We start from the raw sequence: 19,262 nt of genomic DNA on the forward strand, positions 1-19,262 counted from the left end.
ATTCACATTTAGAGAAGGCCACCTGGTTAGTTCACACCCCAGTGTTATAGGTCAATGAAACTTAGGCTGAAATATAGCAACAAAAATTTATTAAAGATTTATATAAAATGCAAATGAGCAAAACAGCACGCTGGGCTGCCGGGGAGACCCCTGCTCCACTCATGGCCAGCAGGCACAGTGGGCAAAACCAGTAACCTTTATCCCCTCATCAATTTCCCTCCCATAGTCACTTGTTATCCCTCTATTGGATCCGAGTTCGCAGGTCTGGTTCTGGTTGGTTCTCTTGCAGGCTCGCTTCAGTGTCCAGGGACTTTCCTACCCATAGTTTTAATTAGTTCTTCGTCCTTGGGGCCTAGTGTGTGGGTCTCTCCAGATGTTCATCTTGGATCCTCTTTATCATCCTTGTACTTGACCCTTTGATCCTTGTCCTTCCCTTCCTTACTTTAGGCGTACACTTTTAGACAATATACTTTTAGAAAAACAAGATACAAAAGACTTATTCAACAAGGCATAATAATTTGTCTTGTCAGCTTAAGAACTGCAAGCTGCAGGACTATCAGCGTATAATACTGACAGGTTAATTACCCATTCTGCAACTTACAGTCCTCCGGCCTTAACAGAACATTGATTACAATAATATATATATAGAGTGAGAAATATAACATGCAATACCATTGAATGAGTAAATTACTTTACTACTACTAATTTGATGAGTAAATTACTTTACTACTACTAATCTATTACACCAGCCTCCACCAATCAAGCTGGCCCTGCCCAGTCAGAACCCCCACATTGCACAGAAGGCCATAAAGTTCCTGTGGTGCACATGAGAAATGTTTGGAGACGACCCTTTGGATCAGTCCTGCCTCAAGCAAAGGCAAAGCCATCCATGGGATTGGTTTTGCTCAGGGACTTGGTGACTGATGCAGAGGGATGGGGAAAGACAATTTGTACCTCCAGGGGATTTGATTTTTGGGTGAGAACAGCCTGTACTGTTCAATTGCACATGGAATACTGGTTGCTGAATGCCACTGCCACTGTATCCTGTAAGTGCCATGGAGAATGAGTATGGACTGCTCCAGTTACACCAGTGATGGACTAAATGAACTCAGCCAACAGCTTGGGGGATGGTCTGTGACTACTGAAATAATACCTTTGCTTGTTTAGAGTTCTATGGATAGAGTTGAAAGGTGTTAAAGCTGAGCAGGATGTGGATGGTATAGACTGAGGGGTGGGTTGTTATTGTTGCAGCAGTCAAAAGTAAAGAAAAAACAAAAAAAGTCCAGTACCGAGCAAAGTACTGGTTTCTTTATTATTTCCCACAAGTCTTTTTATATCTCATGTTAGCAAGCATCAGCAGGCAGGCAGGTGATTGTATTTTTTAATTAGCTATTATTTGTCAGCAATACTGTTGGCAAAGCTCAAGGCCAAAGTTGGTGTTCTCACAGGACTAAACCTAAACACTCCATAGCTGTCTTCTTTCAGCCAGGGCTCCGTACATACCTCTCCTATCTCAAGGATACATCCGTAACTTTCCCAGGTCAAAATCTTCTTCCAAAGAGCTCACAGACCCTCTGTCAGCCCTGACAGTGGGTAATGCCCTGGATTCAGAGTTAGGAGGTGGAATTTTAGCCCTGGATATTCAATACCGTCCATGTCACGTCTGGGGGGTGTTTTTTGGCAGAAGAGACCAAGCGCCAGAATCCAGAAGTGTGTCATTTTTCCTCCCACTCTCCAGGGGAAAGGTGTCAGGATCAACCTCTGTGGATCTGGTCCCTGTCACCACCAGCAGTCCCCTCCTCATCCCTTGGAGCCACAGCTCCAACAGGTGGAGCTGAACAAAGCAGTGAAATGAGGACTCGAGAGGGAGCTGGAAGACAGCAGCAGTGTGGGAGGCGGCCCCGGGGAAGGGAGCAGCAGGGGTAACCCCCAGTGCCCTGAGCCAAGCCCAAAAGGAGAGCTCTGGAGCCACCCCACAGTGCCCAGAGAGAGAGAGGAGCCACTGCAGAGCTGCCCGTGGCTGAGCCCCAGCTGCCACACACAACCAACCCCCAGCACGGTGGAGCTTTTGTCCCCATTTTCCCACAGTTTTCTGGGTTGGAGGAAGGGAAAGAGTTGCCATGGGAGGCCCCTGCCCCTTTGCCTTTGTCTGGGGCAAACACATGGAGCCAGCAGCATGGGAATGGCTGCCACCTTGGTTTTCTCCCAGGGGGCCAGGGGAAACCTTCCCTTGGTGTGGGGAAACTCTTGACAGGTTGTGGCACCCTCTCAGCAACCTCTCCGAGCTCAGCTGCCAGAAGGGGAGACACCTCTGGTGACTCCCTGCAGGGCTGGCAGATGAGTGCCTCAGTGGCCCTTAACGCAGTCCCCCACTAGGAGCACTCATCCTTTCTTTTAGGGGGTCTGCTGTGTTCTGCTGCTGCACTTTCTCCTGGCAGACCTTGCTCAGGGCTGTCTACAGCTGTTAAAGTGTTGAGTCCGGGTTTGGTTGTGATGCTGAAGGGTGGAGACTGAAGCAGAGTCCTGCTTTTGTGGGCCACCAGGTCTGAGGCGCCTCGTTCTCAGTGCTGACGGTCCCAGAAACCTGGTTCTAAACCCACCCACCTGCATCCACCTCAGCTCCTCTAATACTGCACAGCCTTTGAACTCTTCCCTGCTCCTGACAGAACACATCATCAACCTGTGCACACCTTTTCTCCAGGAGGAGGGGCTGGGCACTTGTTGCAATGGGATCTTGGGGTTTAGAGATGGAACAAGAACTCATAGTGTTTGCAGCAGAAGGTCCCAGAGAAAATTCCTGTGCTTTGATTGAAAGAAAGCAGCCAAGCAAGGTGGGGAATTAATGAAGAAGGGAGCTGAAGCAGCCGAGCAGGTGATGCTGGGTTGATGTAGAACCAGGGGTATTGTCTTAAAGGAGGTCATAAGGCAGTCACTCAGAACTTTGGGGGCTCCAGACGCAGATGACCACCAGAGATCCCCAATGAAGCCCCTCAGAGACCTTAAAAGGACATGTATGCATGCTAAGAAGTGTTGAGAAATGTCATGAATATGGAACAGGAATGTGGGCAACAAAACAGGAAGAATCAGGTCATGCTGACATATCAGCTGTGGTGAGGATCCCTCTGGGTGCACTTTGGGAACTGATTCCCAGGGCACCCAGCGTGCTGGAGTCACTTCAGTGCACCACAATAAAAGAATACCTGGCTTCTAAAACTCACAAATTTGGTCTTGGAGGTTTCTTTCAAGAGCTGAGTTTAGGCAACAAAGCCACCACCTGCACTGAAGTCTCCCTCCTTACCAGTTCTGTTGGGGGGAAGCCTTCCCTTGGGAAGGTCCAGGCCTGCTGGATCTCCATGGAATGGAGGATCTGGTGTAAAAGCATGTGTGGTGTTTTAGGAATGGTGCTCCCCAATCAAGTGCTCCCACCCAGACCCTCCCAAAGCAGATGCTGCTCACTCCCCCTGCCCCCACCTCTGGTTGAAAGCACAAAAGGCAAAGATCATGGGTGGAGAGAAGAACAATTCACTGGAAACAGCAATGAGATCAGAAAACCAACAGTAACAGCAACAATACAAATAAGAAAAGTGTACAAAGAGAGGGGGATTTACATGCCAAATGCTCCCTGAGCCTGAGACAAGGAAACAATGGTTCCACTCTCCATATGTAAGGAACACCCTCAGAAGCAGGAGAGAAAGTCCCTTTTCCCCACACCTGGAAATGATGTGGGGTGATCTCATCACACAAGGTCTTGGCCATGGCCTCTCCCACTGATCTGCACTGGGACCAGAACAGCATGTCTGGCCTCAGAGAAAGATCTTGGAGAGATGCAGCATGGAAGAGAGGTGCAGAGAGGTAACGAGATCTCCACCCTTGGAGACCCTTCTCTTACTGCCTCCTCTTCATCAGGGACATATTTTCAGACGTGTCTCAGAACCCAGACAGACCAAAGGGTAGACTTTTTTCCCTCCAAATGATGCCCGTGGAAACATGAATATGGGAATCCCCTCATCAACACTGAAAAATGCCACCTGTCCCATTTCATAATCCAGAGAGACCCGGATCCGCCTGGGAGCCTTGATTTCAGGAGATAGAGTGAGAATAGGGGAGGTGAAAGCTTTCAGTACTGGCCGTTTCCCCACTGCCCAGATGCCTTCCTCTGGTTTAAACTCAATATCACCCTGCCTTTCCGCACCGTCTCTAAAAATCCCCACAATCCATTCTCCTGCATTCTCCACCTCCACCTCCCAGTAGTGTCTCCCCGAGGTGAAGCCCTCACGGCCCAGAACGCAGCGCCACACGTTGAATCTCTCAGGGGTGTCGGGGATGTCCTGTCGTGTGTCAAGTTGTTTCACACGTTTGCCACTGTCAGACAGGACAAGCTCACAGTGGGCTGTGTCTGGATCCAGAACCACGTTCGCTGCAGGAGAGATGGAATCAACACATCAGGGCAGAGCTCAGCCCAGGACACATCTTTGCTGGGGCTGCCGAAGGAAGAAGCAGGGGGTGAGGGAGAGCTGGCAGAGTGGGGCATGGCAAGGTGCACAAGGTGACAACATCAGTGCAAGGAAGAGACACTGAAGCAGAGAGAAGAGAGGGAGCAGAGAGGGAAGAGGATCATCAGCAGAGCTTCAGGATGAAGAATTGTGCACAGCTCACCGAGGACAAGGATTCTCCAGATTTGCCTGGAAGTGGGACAAGCACCAAAGGAAAGGAGGCTCAGCAGAAGCAAGCCTGGTCCCAGCAGCATCACTTGCAGGAGGGAACCACCCCAGATCTTTGCTGGGGGTGCCTAAGGAAGAAGCAGAGGGTGAGGGAGAGCTGGCAGAGTGTGGCATGGCAAGGTGCACAAGGTGACAACATCAGTGCAAGGAAGAGACACTGAAGCAGAGAGAACAGAGTGAGCAGAGAGGGAAGAGCTCCAGGATGAAGAATTGCACACAGCTCACCGAGGACAAGGATGCTACAGATTTGCCTGAAAGTGGGACATGCACCAAAGGAAAGGGAGGCTCAGCAGAAGCAAGCCTGGTCCCAGCAGCATCACTTGCAGGAGGGGAACTGCCAGGAAGGGCCATTAAAGCAGGCAAGATGATTCAGCACCAGGAAACACCAAACTTAGTTACCTGCTGCTATAGGCACTGCGTGTCTTCTCCAGGCTTTAAAAAAAACACAAAACCACAGGTCAGAGGCAATCAAACACACTGGGGCTGGGTTAGCTCAGGGGAATGATATGCCAGTGGAGGTGCACATTTTCTGAATTGTGGTTATCTTTGTCAAAGTCATCTCACAGTGAGTTGCTTCAAAATTTCAGTGTCTGACTACATGGAAGGGCTCCACCCATTTCCTACAAATCCAATCATGCTGCCTGTCCTGACTCAGACATGCATTTATGGTCAGTTTGGACTTTGAGAACTGAAAGAATTTTCTTCTTAGTACAGAACAATTACAGGAAAGAGCCTAAAACCACACAGAGACCAATGGAAAATATTTCTGAAACAAGGGCACACATGAAAAACAGAGGGGAGAAAAAATGCCCAACTGAGAAGACTCCCACAAAGACAAGAGAATGATACTCACCGAGTTCCTGGGCTTGTTGCTCTGAAAAGGAAGAGAAAGCAGCACAAATGGGTTGTGGGCCATTGATTTGGACATCCCCTGTCTGCCCTCTCCTGGGACCCCCTGCACGGGCTGGAGGGCGAGTTTGTGCCAAGGCTGAGCAGTGCAAAGCCCTGTCCCACCCCCAGCCTGCAGCTCTGCTCCCCCACCCATGGGGCAGCTTGTCCTGCTCAACCTGGGGGCAGGAAATGATCTCTGGCAGGTCCCTCATCTCCAAGGGCACCAGGGCACTCCCACCCTGCCACTTCTACTGCTGCCCCCACCCGCTCCCATCCCCACACACCATCTTCAGTCACCTTGAATTTTGGATTCCCAAATTCACTCTCTCCTTCCACCCATCACCAAGTGACCCACGAAGTGAACCACTTTTTGGTTCACTTCACACTTTAAAAGTGAAAGCAAAAAGCCCAAATGAACCCAACACCCCTTATAGGCTGCAAAAAATCCTTTGCCAGGACAGACTTGCTGGGGTAGGGAGGAGGCTGAAATTGCTCCCAAGGAAAAGCTGCAGCCCAGGAGCTCCTCAGGACCTGTCTTCCCAAGACTTTGGGGGTCTCCCCCACCCTCCCTGAGCCCGCTGTGGGCAGAGATCAGCACCGTGCTGCTGGAGACCTGAGCACGGGCTCCAGCTCCAGGGCAGCGCTGAAGGGGCAGGTTTGCAGCAACAAGGGAGGAGCGTGGGGTGAAATGTCCCCTGCAGTGCTCCCTAAGGGCCCTGTGCCTGTGCTCTGCAGTGCTCAGAGCAGCTGAGGCCCCTGCACAATGAAATGTGCTCCCCCAAAGCTTCCTCCAGACTCGGCAAGAACCTCGAGAGCACTTTGAAAAGCCAAGTTATTGTTGCTACAACATCTAATCACACTTGCTTTGGTTTTGCAATGATTTTCCTGAAAATTACAACAGCATTTAATCAATTATTTTCACCTGGTATGTAGCCACTAGCCAAACCATTTCCCTTCCTCATGTCCTCCAGAAATGTGCCCCATGAATTCTTCCATTGGAAGAGTTCTCCACTTTCTGGACAATGGAAAGTAAAGCTTACCTATTTCTTTCTGCTGCTTTCCTGTGAAGAAAAGTAAGAAATGCAAATAATTTAGGAATTCATCTCCTCCAAAGAGCACTGATGGACCCCCAGCAGGAACCTGAGGACAATGGAAAGTATAGCTTACCTATTTCTTTCTGCAGCTTTGCTGTGAAGAAAAGTGAGAAATGAAAACAATTTAAAAATTCATCTCTTCCAATGAGCACTGATGGACCCCAGCAGGAAACTGGGGACAATGGAAAGTAAAGCTTACCTATTTCTTTCTGCTGCTTTCCTGTGAAGAAAGAAAGAAATGGAAATAATTTACAAATTCATCCCCTCCAACGAGCACTGATGGACCCCCAGCAGGAGTTACAGCCCCCCCAGGGCAGAAGGGCCACGGGGCCTGGACGTGCTGCAGCGCCCACACGACCCAGCGGCCCCATCTCCTGCCAGGAAGAAAGAGAGGATTTCATTCCCTTTATTCCTCTGCATCATCTCCCATCAGAGGGATCTTCTGAAGGAAAGGAGGCCCTGCCAGGGCCCCCAAACTGCCAGGGATTCTTTGCAGGTCAAGGCAAATTCTTGCTCCATTTCTGTGCTGGGGCAGAGGAGCAGCTGATGCTGCTTTAATGCCAACTTCCTTCCTTGCCTTCTTCTGGGAGAACAAAGCTTTCTTTTCTTCTCTGACAGAATTTAAGGCCGTGGGTTTTTAAGTTCCCTGGACCAAACACGTGCCTGAGACACCAGGACAAGACTCTGGTTCCATCCTGGTGTTTCTCCATCCCCTCATCCCTCAGGACTAGAGGTGGCTGAGTAGGATGGCTGCCCAGCCCCTTCCCCAGCCCCCAAACCCAGGATGGTACCTTTAACTTTAAACAGACAAACAGTGATAATAAGGAGAGCAACCACAGCAACCAGGACCACACCCAGGGCAATCCTCCAAGGATGGGCATCTTGGAAAAAGGGATCTGAAAAATAAAATCCCCAAAGGGGAGGTTACTGTGCAAGTAGCAATTGAAAGGAGATTATTTCTATTTCATACAAGGTCATTCCATCTGAATCCCATTGAAGGTGAAAACCAGACTGTGCTCCACAAAAGGGCAAAAAATGACGTTAAAAAAAATTCATTTTGGCAATTTTGCACTTGTCTGAGGTTGATGACATTTTGTCTGCATTGTGGAGAACTTTTAAAGGGAAGATGGATTTCTAACCAAATAATTTCTGATTAAATCATGCTTTCTTCTCCTTTGCGAAAAAACAAATATTATATTTCATTAGGTAACATAGGATAACAAACAGGGTGACATGTACACCAAGAGCAACACTGCAGTTCAGAAAAGCATCAGCAGGAGAAAAGTAATGGTTCCCCAAGGAAATAACGTCTCCAGGACCTGTTAATTTCTAAACTCCAAGAGGAGCGGGGTGGAGTTGGAAAGGATGTGCTGCTGCAGTGCCCTTTGGTATATGGTTAATGCAGTTCATCATTGCATCTCTACTCTGATATATTCCCAGCCCCAAACCAATCACCCAGTGAAAAAGGAGCTTTCTAGGAGACAGGGAAAAATTAGAATTACATTCTATACTTGCATGTGTTATAAGGAGAAACAAGTATTTATTTCTCCTACTAAACATCTAGGACAGGATTTCACAGCAGGGGAGACTAAGGGCACGGGTTTGCTTCTCCTTTTTCATTTAGCTCCAGTGTTAGGAATGTGCTACTTTCAGCCAGGTGTCTGTATAAACTCTGCCACAGGGAGGGTTGTACCTTTGCCCCCTGAGCGGCTCCTGCAGACGGAGCCGGTGGGTTTTGGCAGCACTCCTGCACCAACGCTGCCGAAAGCCGCGGCCGTTTGCACGGGTGGGATGGAAATGGCCTTGACACGCTGAGCACGTGTCCTGCCAGGGGCCTGGGGGTGCTGTGCCCAGCACAGCTCCGTGGGGCCCGTCGGCAGGGCCGTGCCCCATCCTCCACTCACCTGAGACGTAAAGGGCTGATCCCTGCCCCGGTGTGTGCGGGAGGTGCTGCACCGAGCAGGAGAGTTCCTGGTTCCCAGCCCTGGTGAGGATGATGCTGCTCTCAGCTGCAAAGAGCCCATTCTTGTCCTGGGTAGCGTTTTCCGAGAGGGACGGGAGATGGCGCCCGTGGGGATCGTGCCACAGCACCCGGGGCCGTGGGTACCAGCCGGCAGAGCGACAGGCCACCCGGATCCCCCCGTGCTCGTAGCGCTCCAGCGCGATGAGCGGGGCAGAGCCGCTGGCTGCGGGCAAAGAGAGAGACCCCGGCTGACCCTGCGGGGTCCTGCATATCAGGGGATAACCTGCTTGGGCTCTTTCTCTCCCTGACGTGGATAAACTGACAGAGACAAATCCCAGATTGTTTTTCAGACAAATGTCACCGGGAGTCAGGACATTTCTTGCAGTCTCTTTCATGGAACAGAGAGATTTGGTTTGGAGGCCACTACTGCAGAAAATAATCCACTGGCCTGGATATTAAAACATAAAAGCACCTCGATGTTCTTCCCTTATTTCCCAATGACAGATTTTTTTTTTTATACCTGATTTTATGAAGAAAACAATATCAAAACCACTTCTGAAAGAGAAAGTATTTCATGAGCTCCTTATGGCTGCTCGGTGGGCAATTTTACATCTCTGAGACATTTTTGATATTTTACATGAAGAGATTTAATGAAAACCTATTTCCAAAGCAACCACCTGAGCCTGTTTCTGGGCAGAAGGACAGGGAACAAGAGCCCTGGCTGTGAGCAAGTAAATTAGAGGTACTGGGGACACAAACTACAGACCTGTCACCTGGAGCTCCACCAGAGCGTCGTCATAATCTGAGCCATGTTGAACAAAGCAGGTGTAACTCCCTGTGTCAGAGAGCTGGACATGGAAGATCCTCAAGTCCGCGCTGCCCTTGGCAAGGCCGTCCTTCCCCAGCTCAGTGCGCCCTTGGTACTGAACCATCTGCTCCCCGTACTGGTCCTGGCCCAACTTGTAGCGATGCACAAAGGGCAAGAACTGCTCCCGAAACCAGGTCACCTCCGTGTCCTGTGCATTCTGCCCCGGGGAGAAGCTGCAGGGCAGCACCACGTCCTCGCCCTTGGCCACGGTGATGGGGCCGGGGGGTGCAGTGACGGTGAGTGGAGCTGGGAGAGCCCCCCGTAGGAAGAAGAGAGAAGTGTGAGTTTGCTGAGGCAGCTGAGCTGGGACACAGCAGCGGCTGCTGCGCGTGGTTGGGGTGCTGCCGGGCCGGGCCATGGCGCTGGCAGCGTCCCTGTGCCGGGGCAGACGAGGGGCTGAGGGCAGCTGGCACAGGGACCCTGCCCTGCAGCACAGGCAGTGGGCTGGGTTCCGGCCACTCCCCACACCTCTGCTTCCCTGTCCTGCACTGCCAGGACAGTTCTTCAAACCCCTTGTTCTCAAGGGGACAAGTGCTGCCCATGTGGCTCAGGGCAGGCAGAAAGGCGGACAGGGAATGATGGAAGTGGCTGGAAGGTTTCTGGGTGGTTGGCTGGAGCAAGTGACAACTTAGGTACAAATAAATCTCAAATATCCTTCACTGTTCTCACCTGTTACATTGCAGAAATCTATTATAAAAGTAAAACTGTCTCAGGTGCTCCTGGCATCCGTAGAAAATTAAAAGATATAGGCTTAGAATAATCTGTTCACTCAGCTCACAGACAAAGTGGATCAGGTTGAAGGCAAACAAAAGCAAATGACCTTTTTTTGACAAGATATTTTTCCAGTCAGCTGCCAGAGCTGCCTTTAAGAAGCTGCTTCAGGTCAGCAACCAAAGAGAACCCAGAGTAATTTGTGAAAGTTCATTGTTGTTTTTTATTGAGCTGGTTCTGCAAAGGGTCCAGCACAGGCTGGACACAGCCCAGTAAAGCAATGACACACTGTGAATGTGCAGGAGACAGGGAAAGCAGGGAGGGAAATGGCAGCAAACTCTAATCAACTCATTGGCATCGTCTAATCCTCACCCCAATTCAGTGGGGTCATGCCCATGCCTGTGTTCCCATGGCCAGAGGGATAAACCAGGATGCAGAGGAATGCTGGCACTCTCAGAAGTGGAGAAGGTGTCCGGAAAGGGCCTGACCCTGCTCTCTGCTCTGCTGTTCCCAGCCAGCTGCTGCACTGGCAGCCACCAAGATATTCCACCTGGAAGCCATGGCACAGCATCCAGCAAGAACAGGGGGATTCTTACCTGAGTGCCCCTGAGGAACTTGGAAAACTAAAGTGGAAATGACAAAAGCCAACAGAGAGCAGTGGATGGGGGAACTGCAGAGCATCCTCCTCCCTGGAGCACAACCTGGAGATGGGGAAGGACATGCAAAGGGCAAAAGGGAAGACAAACAAGGGAATTTAAAACAAACCAACCAACCAAGCAGGATGAATTCACTTTGAAAGGGGTTTCATTGCTTTATAGGCAAAGTACTTGACTGAGATCAAAAGTGGTGGGAATTTCCCATGGGAAAGCAAAGGACAAGCTGCACCATCTCCTCCAATTGCAGCAGAAAGGGGCAGTTGTTTTCCTATGGAGCCCTGGCTTTTCTGATCCAGCCTTAAGAAAGAGACACACAGGGGCAGGGGGAGAAGGACAAACCCTGAGTGAGTCAGGACTCATTGCCTGCACCTCCCTGAGAGTGGGAGAAGGCTTTGGAGCAAGGGAAGCCAAAGAGTCCAAACACTCATCCAAGGCCCAGCCAAGACAGGACCTGGCTCTGCTCTGCTCTCCCACCCACCCCCCTTTTTGCCACTGACTTGGTTCCACTTTGCTAACGGGACATGGAAAGCAGAGCTGGTTCTGGCAGATGGCAGAGGGCAATTTCCATCCCATCCTTCCCAAAAGATACCACATACCTGGAGACCCTGAGCTCTGTCCTGGGCTCTGGCTGGAGCAGGAGCTGCTCAGCTGTCACCTTGGAGGTGTCCTCTGATCCCAGGTGAGCTGTCCGGAAACTAAAGAAAATTGTCCCTTTGCCCCAGCCTGACACCCATTTCCTCCTGTGCTGCTTCTGTCAGAAGTGAAAGTTGTTGAGTAATTTCTGGAGTTTTTAACCTGGACCTGGCCTTCTGGCAGCATGCCCAGGCACACCCCTACTCCAGGGCTGCTCCTTGGACTGGGGAGGGGACAGATGTGGCAGCACTTTGCACATCCCTGGGATGAGGCCAGAGGCCCTGTGGAGTGGAAGGAGTCGGGGAGGACAAGGCAGGGGAGAGGCCAAAAGGGTGGAAAAGGGACTGGTCACCAGCACAACGGAGCCTGTCCCTGAGCTTGGCTGGCCAGTGAGTTGGAGAGCCCAGGGGCAGGCAGGGGGATGAGTCAGGCCGAGGGTCCCTGCTGGTGTCAGGGGTGCCAGAAGTGTGGGGTGCCTGAGGGCTGCGTGTGTGAGGGCTGCGGGTTTGCAGAGAGCATCAAGCTGGCTGTGGGGGGACAGAGGGCCCGGGGGTGGGACAGGGGCACCCCTTAGACAGATGGCAGATCCACCCCTGGCAGAGTGATCACATCAGACTCTCCAAACCCACCAAGGTAAGTGCTGTGTGCTGACAATGGTGGGAACAGTCCCTGGATGGCTGGAGACACATCCTGTGCCTCACGGCCCTGCCTGGAACACCATCCTGGGCCTGGAAAAGCAAGTCCTGGGGTGACGTGGCCCCCCCAGCAAGAATTGAATGGGACAATGGGGCTCCTTTCAAAAATAGCCTCACAGACACCTGGGCAGAGAGCTCAGGATGTGGTGGGTGGATCATATTCCCTGTCGTGCACCAGAATTTCCAGAATTTGAGGTGAGGCCTCACCAGTGCTGAGCACAGGGGGAAGGTCACTGCCCGAGTCCTGCTGGCCATGTTAGCTAGTCCATTAATGCTTCACACATACACTCTGGCCTTAATCCAGCCCTGGGCAGAGTTTGATCCATCCCAGTTGCTCTCTCACATAAAGAGCAGCTCCACCACCTGGCCTTGCTGACTTGTCATTTCCAAAATGTCCATAGCCATCCATGACAGCATTCCAGTCCTGTGAGCTGTAGAAAAGAGATAACAGTTTACACACAGCAAGGGCATTCACCACTAATCAAACAAAAACTCTCCCCAGAGAGAGTGCCTGCCCTGGTTTCCCCACACCAAGGGAAGGTTTCCCCTGGCCCCCTGGGAGAAAACCAAGGTGGCAGCCATTCCCATGCTGCTGGCTCCATGTGTTTGCCCCAGACAAAGGCAAAGGGGCAGGGGCCTCCCACAGCAACTCTTTCCCTTCCTCCAACCCAGAAAACTGTGAGAAAATGGGGACAAAAGCTCCACTGTGCTGGAGGTTGGTTCTGTGTGGCAGCTGGGGCTCAGCCACGGGCAGCTCTGCAGTGGCTCCTCTCTCTCTCTGGGCACTGTGGGGTGGCTCCAGAGCTCTCCTTTTGGGCTTGGCTCAGGGCACTGGGGGTTACCCCTGCTGCTCCCTTCCCCGGGGCCGCCTCCCACACTGCTGCTGTCTTCCAGCTCCCTCTCGAGTCCTCATTTCACTGCTTTGTTCAGCTCCACCTGTTGGAGCTGTGGCTCCAAGGGATGAGGAGGGGACTGCTGGTGGTGACAGGGACCAGATCCACAGAGGTTGATCCTGACACCTTTCCCCTGGAGAGTGGGAGGAAAAATGACACACTTCTGGATTCTGGCGCTTGGTCTCTTCTGCCAAAAAACACCCCCCAGACGTGACATGGACGGTATTGAATATCCAGGGCTAAAATTCCACCTCCTAACTCTGAATCCAGGGCATTACCCACTGTCAGGGCTGACAGAGGGTCTGTGAGCTCTTTGGAAGAAGATTTTGACCTGGGAAAGTTACGGATGTATCCTTGAGATAGGAGAGGTATGTACGGAGCCCTGGCTGAAAGAAGACAGCTATGGAGTGTTTAGGTTTAGTCCTGTGAGAACACCAACTTTGGCCTTGAGCTTTGCCAACAGTATTGCTGACAAATAATAGCTAATTAAAAAATACAATCACCTGCCTGCCTGCTGATGCTTGCTAACATGAGATATAAAAAGACTTGTGGGAAATAATAAAGAAACCAGTACTTTGCTCGGTACTGGACTTTTTTTGTTTTTTCTTTACTTTTGACTGCTGCAACAATAACAACCCACCCCTCAGTCTATACCATCCACATCCTGCTCAGCTTTAACACCTTTCAACTCTATCCATAGAACTCTAAACAAGCAAAGGTATTAGTTCAGTAGTCACAGGCCATCCCCCAAGCTGTTAGCTGAGTTCATTTAGTCCATCACTGGTGTAACTGGAGCAGTCCATACTCATTCTCCATGGCACTTACAGGATACAGTGGCAGTGGCATTCAGCAACCAGTATTCCATGGGCAATTGAACAGTACAGGCTGTTCTCACCCAAAAATCAAATCCCCTGGAGGTACAAATTGTCTTTCCCCATCCCTCTGCATCAGTCACCAAGTCCCTGAGCAAAACCAATCCCATGGATGGCTTTGCCTTTGCTTGAGGCAGGACTGATCCAAAGGGTCGTGTCCAACCATTTCTCATGTGCACCACAGGAACTTTATGGCCTTCTGTGCAATGTGGGGGTTCTGACTGGGCAGGGCCAGCTTGATTGGTGGAGGCTGGTGTAATAGATTAGTAGTAGTAAAGTAATTTACTCATCAAATTAGTAGTAGTAAAGTAATTTACTCATTCAATGGTATTGCATGTTATATTTCTCACTCTATATATATATTATTGTAATCAATGTTCTGTTAAGGCCGGAGGACTGTAAGTTGCAGAATGGGTAATTAACCTGTCAGTATTATACGCTGATAGTCCTGCAGCTTGCAGTTCTTAAGCTGACAAGACAAATTATTATGCCTTGTTGAATAAGTCTTTTGTATCTTGTTTTTCTAAAAGTATATTGTCTAAAAGTGTACGCCTAAAGTAACGAAGGGAAGGACAAGGATCAAAGGGTCAAGTACAAGGATGATAAAGAGGATCCAAGATGAACATCTGGAGAGACCCACACACTAGGCCCCAAGGACGAAGAACTAATTAAAACTATGGGTAGGAAAGTCCCTGGACACTGAAGCGAGCCTGCAAGAGAACCAACCAGAACCAGACCTGCGAACTCTGATCCAATAGAGGGATAACAAGTGACTATGGGAGGGAAATTGATGAGGGGATAAAGGTTACTGGTTTTGCCCACTGTGCCTGCTGGCCGTGAGTGGAGCAGGGGTCTCCCCGGCAGCCCAGCGTGCTGTTTTGCTCATTTGCATTTTATATAAATCTTTAACAAATTTTTGTTGCTATATTTCAGCCTAAGTTTCATTGACCTATAACACTGGGGTGTGAACTAACCAGGTGGCCTTCTCTAAATGTGAATCCCAGTGTTTGAAGGCCTCACCACCCATTGCTTTCCATGTGGTTTTTAACAGTCCATTGTACCATTGCATTTTCACAGAGGCTGGTGCATGACAGGGAATATGATCCACCCACTCCATCCTGAGCTCTCTGCCCAGGTGTCTGTGAGGCTATTTTTGAAAGGAGCCCCATTGTCCCATTCAATTGTGGTTGGGGGGCCACGTCGCCCCAGGACTTGCTTTTCCAGGCCGAGGATGGTGTTCCAGGCAGGGCCGTGAGGCACAGGATGTGTCTCCAGCCATCCAGGGACTGTTCCCACCATTGTCAGCACACAGCACTTACCCTGGTGGGTTTGGGGAGTCTGATGGGATGTGATGGGATCACTCTGCCAGGCCTCCCCAGATTTTGATTTCAACCATCATCCCCCAAACCACAGAGGCTTTACCTGCCTGGCCCTGCTTGATTGCAGCACATGATTCACAGTCCTGGATAACTGGGAAATGGTTAATTCCCCTTGGTCATGAGCCCATCTGTATGTTGCATCTCTTCCCTCATCACCTGAGGTGTCATGGGCCCATCAAGCCAGAAATAGTTCACCTTTATGTTGCCAGTCCAGATCCACCTCAGACACTTTAATCTCAGCAGCTTGATCCACCTGTCTGTTGTTGTGATGTTCTTCAGTAGCCCAACTTTTGGGTACCAGCCTCAGTGCTGCCCCAGTCCTGTCCCTGCCCCAGGAGCTTGCACACATCCTGGCCAAGGAGACCCCCGTTCCCTGGGGGAGGATGCACCTCAGTGGGTGGGGGCACATCTGCAGTGCAGACACCTGGACCTGAGCCTGGCAGTCCCTGGGGCTGCAGGAGCAGAACAGGCAGCTCTGGGCACAAACCAGTGCAGACCAGGATAGATGTTACCCCAAGACCCAGAACCCAAGGCCCCAAATTCCTGTTTCTTTCTCCATGCAAAGGAAGGGGCCGAGGATGTCACCTCAGGTGTCTTTGGTGCTGGTGGTGGCTCAACAGATCAGCAAGAGAAGTTCAGCGGAGGGTGTGGCAGCCACCAAGTCCCAAGTCATGACAAGCTCAGGCTGGGACAAGCTCCAGGTGCTTTCCCCCTATTTCTTTCAAAGCAGAAGCAGGATGGGAGTGTTTTCCCCTCAAGAAGAGAAAGTTCTCCTTCCTCTTCCCTCTGAAACTCACCTCTTCCACTCATCTCCTCCATCTCATTCACCAAGGTCTCACTCTCTTCTCTCTCCAGCCTGGATACCAGCACATGTACAGAAAATCAACAGGAGGGCAGGAAGGATTCCCTGTTCAAAGTGACAATGGCAGGACTCTGAGACAGCCTAAAGATGACAAAGCAGAGAAGCAAGGATGGAAAGGTCACATTATTCTGGCACTTTATAGACAGTCAGCACTCACCTGCAGGTTGGCTGCAGGAAGGGAGGTTTGGGAGGAGTTGGCAGGTCTTCAGTCTGCTCCCCACTGCCCTGATCTCCTGCTCAGCTCCTGGTTGGACTGAGCTTGCCCAGCACTTGCAGCTTGTTTGAGTGAGCAGAGCACAGTGCAGAGGGGCTGGATGGCCTGGAGAGCCCAGCTGGGACTGGGAGTGTGTCTGGGGGACCAGCCCATGGAGCTTCTCCCTCCCCTCCTCTGGGCAATGGCCCCCCCTGGCCTGAAGCTTCCAGCCCACGTGTGACCTCATCTAACACTTGGATTTGGCTGCTCTTCTTCCTGCCAGCTGCAGGGGGGTGAGAAGAGCCCCTGAGCACTGCCTGGATCTCCCTGGGCAGGATGCTCAGAGCCCTCCTGGCTCAGCAGCACCACAGGCACCTCCAGCCCGCTGGGAGGGCACTTGGGGACAGCAGGCACTGAGCAGTGGCCCTGCTCTGGGTGTCCAGGCTGCCCACTGGGGCGAGGGAGAGGGCTGGCTCCTGCCCTGGCTCTTTGCCCAGGTTTCTCCTGCTGCCAAGGGCTTCATGGTGGAGATGTTTGCAGGGCATGTGCCGCCTCCATGGCTCAGTTGGTAAATGGGGGACAGCACTTGCTGGGCTTTGCAGCACAGCTCTGTATTCTCCAGGCAGTTGTTTGTGTGTTCTGGGGCTGATGGCCTCATCCCCACTCGTAGGGAACTCAGGGGGGTCCACTCTGCTTTGTCCCATCCCTCTGAAAGCCACAAAATCCAGCAGGGTGAGAGGGCAGCTGTTGCCAGGTGGCTCTGCTGCCTGGAGCTGGGAGATGGTCTGGGAAAGCAGGACTGGGGACAGGCTGGCTTGGGAGGAACCACAGGAAAAGACACAGACACACAGACATACAGACAAACTACACAGACACAGAGACACAAAGACACACAGACACAGAAACACAGACACACACAGACACACAGACACTGACACAAAGGTTAAGTGTGGGAGGTTACCTTGGCTGAACACCAGGTGTCCACCGAGGCTGCGCTGATTCCCCTCCAGAGAGAAAAGGGGGGATGGAAAAAACAAAATGTAAAAACACGAGATTTACTAAGAAAAGCAGTTTTATAGTTATATGGAGAAAAAAGGAAAAAGAACTAATAACACTACAAACACACAGGCAAAGGAAATTAACAGTAAAATTCTACTTCCCACAAGAACTGATGATCCCCTGCCACCAGGAGCTGTTCCCAGCAGCTCTCCTGGAAGAGGAGAGCCAGCAGCTTCCTCCTCACTTTTTTATATCTGAGCTGACATATCATGTTATGGAATATCTCATTGGTCCATATACATCAGCTGACTTCTTCTAGATCCCTCCCAGGGAAAGGATGTTATTCAGCTAAACAAACCCACTACACACAGACACACAGACACAGACACACAGACACACAGACATGCCCAGTCACACCACCAGACAAAGGCACAGGTCCCCTGTGGCACCCACATCATCCCCAGCACAGGCAGCCACGTCTGCTCCTCCTGCAGGGCTGGCAGGGGGTCACTGCTGCAGGTGACCCAGGCCACCCTCTCTGCCTTCCTGTGCCCATCTGCACACACCTCCAGCAATGGCTCGGCCCATCTGGCCAAGGGGTGCCCCTGTCCCACCCCCGGGCCCTCTGACCCCCCACAGCCAGCTTGATGCTCTCTGCAAACCCGCAGCCCTCACACGCGCAGCCCTCAGGCACCCCACACTTCTGGCACCCCTGACACCAGCAGGGACCCTCGGCCTGACTCATCCCCCTGCCTGCCCCTGGGCTCTCCAACTCACTGCCCAGCCAAGCTCAGGGACAGGCTCCGTTGTGCTGGTGACCAGTCCCTTTTCCACCCTTTTGGCCTCTCCCCTGCCTTGTCCTCCCGGACTCCTTCCATTCCACATGGCTTTAGTGCTCACACCTTTCCGCTGGCACCCTCAGGTGTCTGGGACCCCTGCCTTTCCTCCCCAGCTTTCATCCCCAGCTGTGCAGAGGTACAGTCACAAAAGCCAGGCTGGATCTCCCTGGATTGACACCTCTGGATCTGTGATCCCAGCGATCAGCACCAGTGAGGAGCTTGGCTCATAACACTTCTTTCTGCTGTCCTTTGCTGTACACATCTGTGTCACTGGACCCATCCCTTGCTGCTTCCTTCTTTGCCTTGTCACCCCTTTTGGCCACGTCCCTGATCAGCTCCCTTTGCCCCAGCAGGTGCCCCCAGGCCTGACTGGGCTGGGAGGGGGCCGGAACCCACAGGGCTGAGCGCCCACGGGCACTGCCTTTGCCTCCCTCAGGGCAGCAGCTTTGCCTCAACCAACCCCCCTCCATGGCCTTGCCTCTTGGCTGCCAATTGCTTTTAAGCAATAGTGAAGCTGCTGCTGCTGGGCTTTGCTCCCAGCCACTGCCTCTGGGGGTGAATCCCGGCTCCATCACCTCCCTCCTGCCCATGTGGCCTCTGGGCTCATGCCAGGGATGTGCAAAGTGCTGCCACCTCTGTCCCCTCCTGAGCCCAGGGAGCAGCCCTGGAGAGCCCCTGCAGCAGGGGTGTGCCTGGGCATGCTGCCAGAAGGGCATGTCCAGAGCAAAAGCATTGTCAAACCCCCCCAAATTACTCAACAACTTTCACTTTTGAGGGAAGCAGCGCAGGAGGAAATGGGACAGGCTGGGACAGGGTGACGATTTGCTTTGGTTTCCGGACAGCTCAGCTGGGATCAGGGGACCCCTCCAAGGTGCCAGGTGACAGCCAAGCAGCTCCTGCTCGAGCCCAGGGTCCAGGAAAGAGCTCAGGGTCTCCAGATACGTGGCATCTTTTGGGAATCTGCAGACGGAAATCGCCCCCTGCCGTCCGCCA

At 51.8% G+C, this 19,262-nt stretch overlaps 1 protein-coding gene across 1 annotated transcript; it reads right to left on the reverse strand.

Moving 5' to 3' along the window:
• Nucleotides 1-3,677: 3,677 nt before the first annotated feature.
• Nucleotides 3,678-11,671, reverse strand: LOC116798969 (butyrophilin subfamily 1 member A1-like). Its single transcript, XM_032711681.1, has 8 exons — nucleotides 11,501-11,671; nucleotides 10,845-10,949; nucleotides 9,436-9,783; nucleotides 8,611-8,892; nucleotides 7,505-7,602; nucleotides 6,177-6,429; nucleotides 5,575-5,595; nucleotides 3,678-4,417 (listed from the first exon to the last, which is right to left on the reverse strand). Exons 2-8 carry the CDS (start codon nucleotides 10,927-10,929, stop codon nucleotides 3,903-3,905), a joined length of 1,602 nt encoding a protein of 533 aa, XP_032567572.1. The 5' UTR covers nucleotides 10,930-10,949; nucleotides 11,501-11,671; the 3' UTR covers nucleotides 3,678-3,902.
• Between the last annotated feature and the right edge of the window lie 7,591 nt (nucleotides 11,672-19,262).

The sequence above is a fragment of the Chiroxiphia lanceolata genome, chromosome 27, assembly GCF_009829145.1.
Source record: "Chiroxiphia lanceolata isolate bChiLan1 chromosome 27, bChiLan1.pri, whole genome shotgun sequence".
Lineage (NCBI taxonomy): Eukaryota > Metazoa > Chordata > Aves > Passeriformes > Pipridae > Chiroxiphia > Chiroxiphia lanceolata.

What these genes read in the sequence shown, in the direction of transcription:
- LOC116798969 (XM_032711681.1), bottom strand. Translation starts at nt 10,929, where the DNA reads ATGCTCTGCAGTTCCCCCATCCACTGCTCTCTGTTGGCTTTTGTCATT. An exon ending in TCACTGTTTGTCTGTTTAAA is followed by an intron (nt 6,430 to 7,504) that starts GTTAAAGGTACC and finishes GGCTTTTCAAAG; the next exon opens with TGCTCTCGAGGTTCTTGCCG. An exon ending in CCACAGCGGGCTCAGGGAGG is followed by an intron (nt 5,596 to 6,176) that starts GTGGGGGAGACC and finishes CTTCCTTTTCAG; the next exon opens with AGCAACAAGCCCAGGAACTC.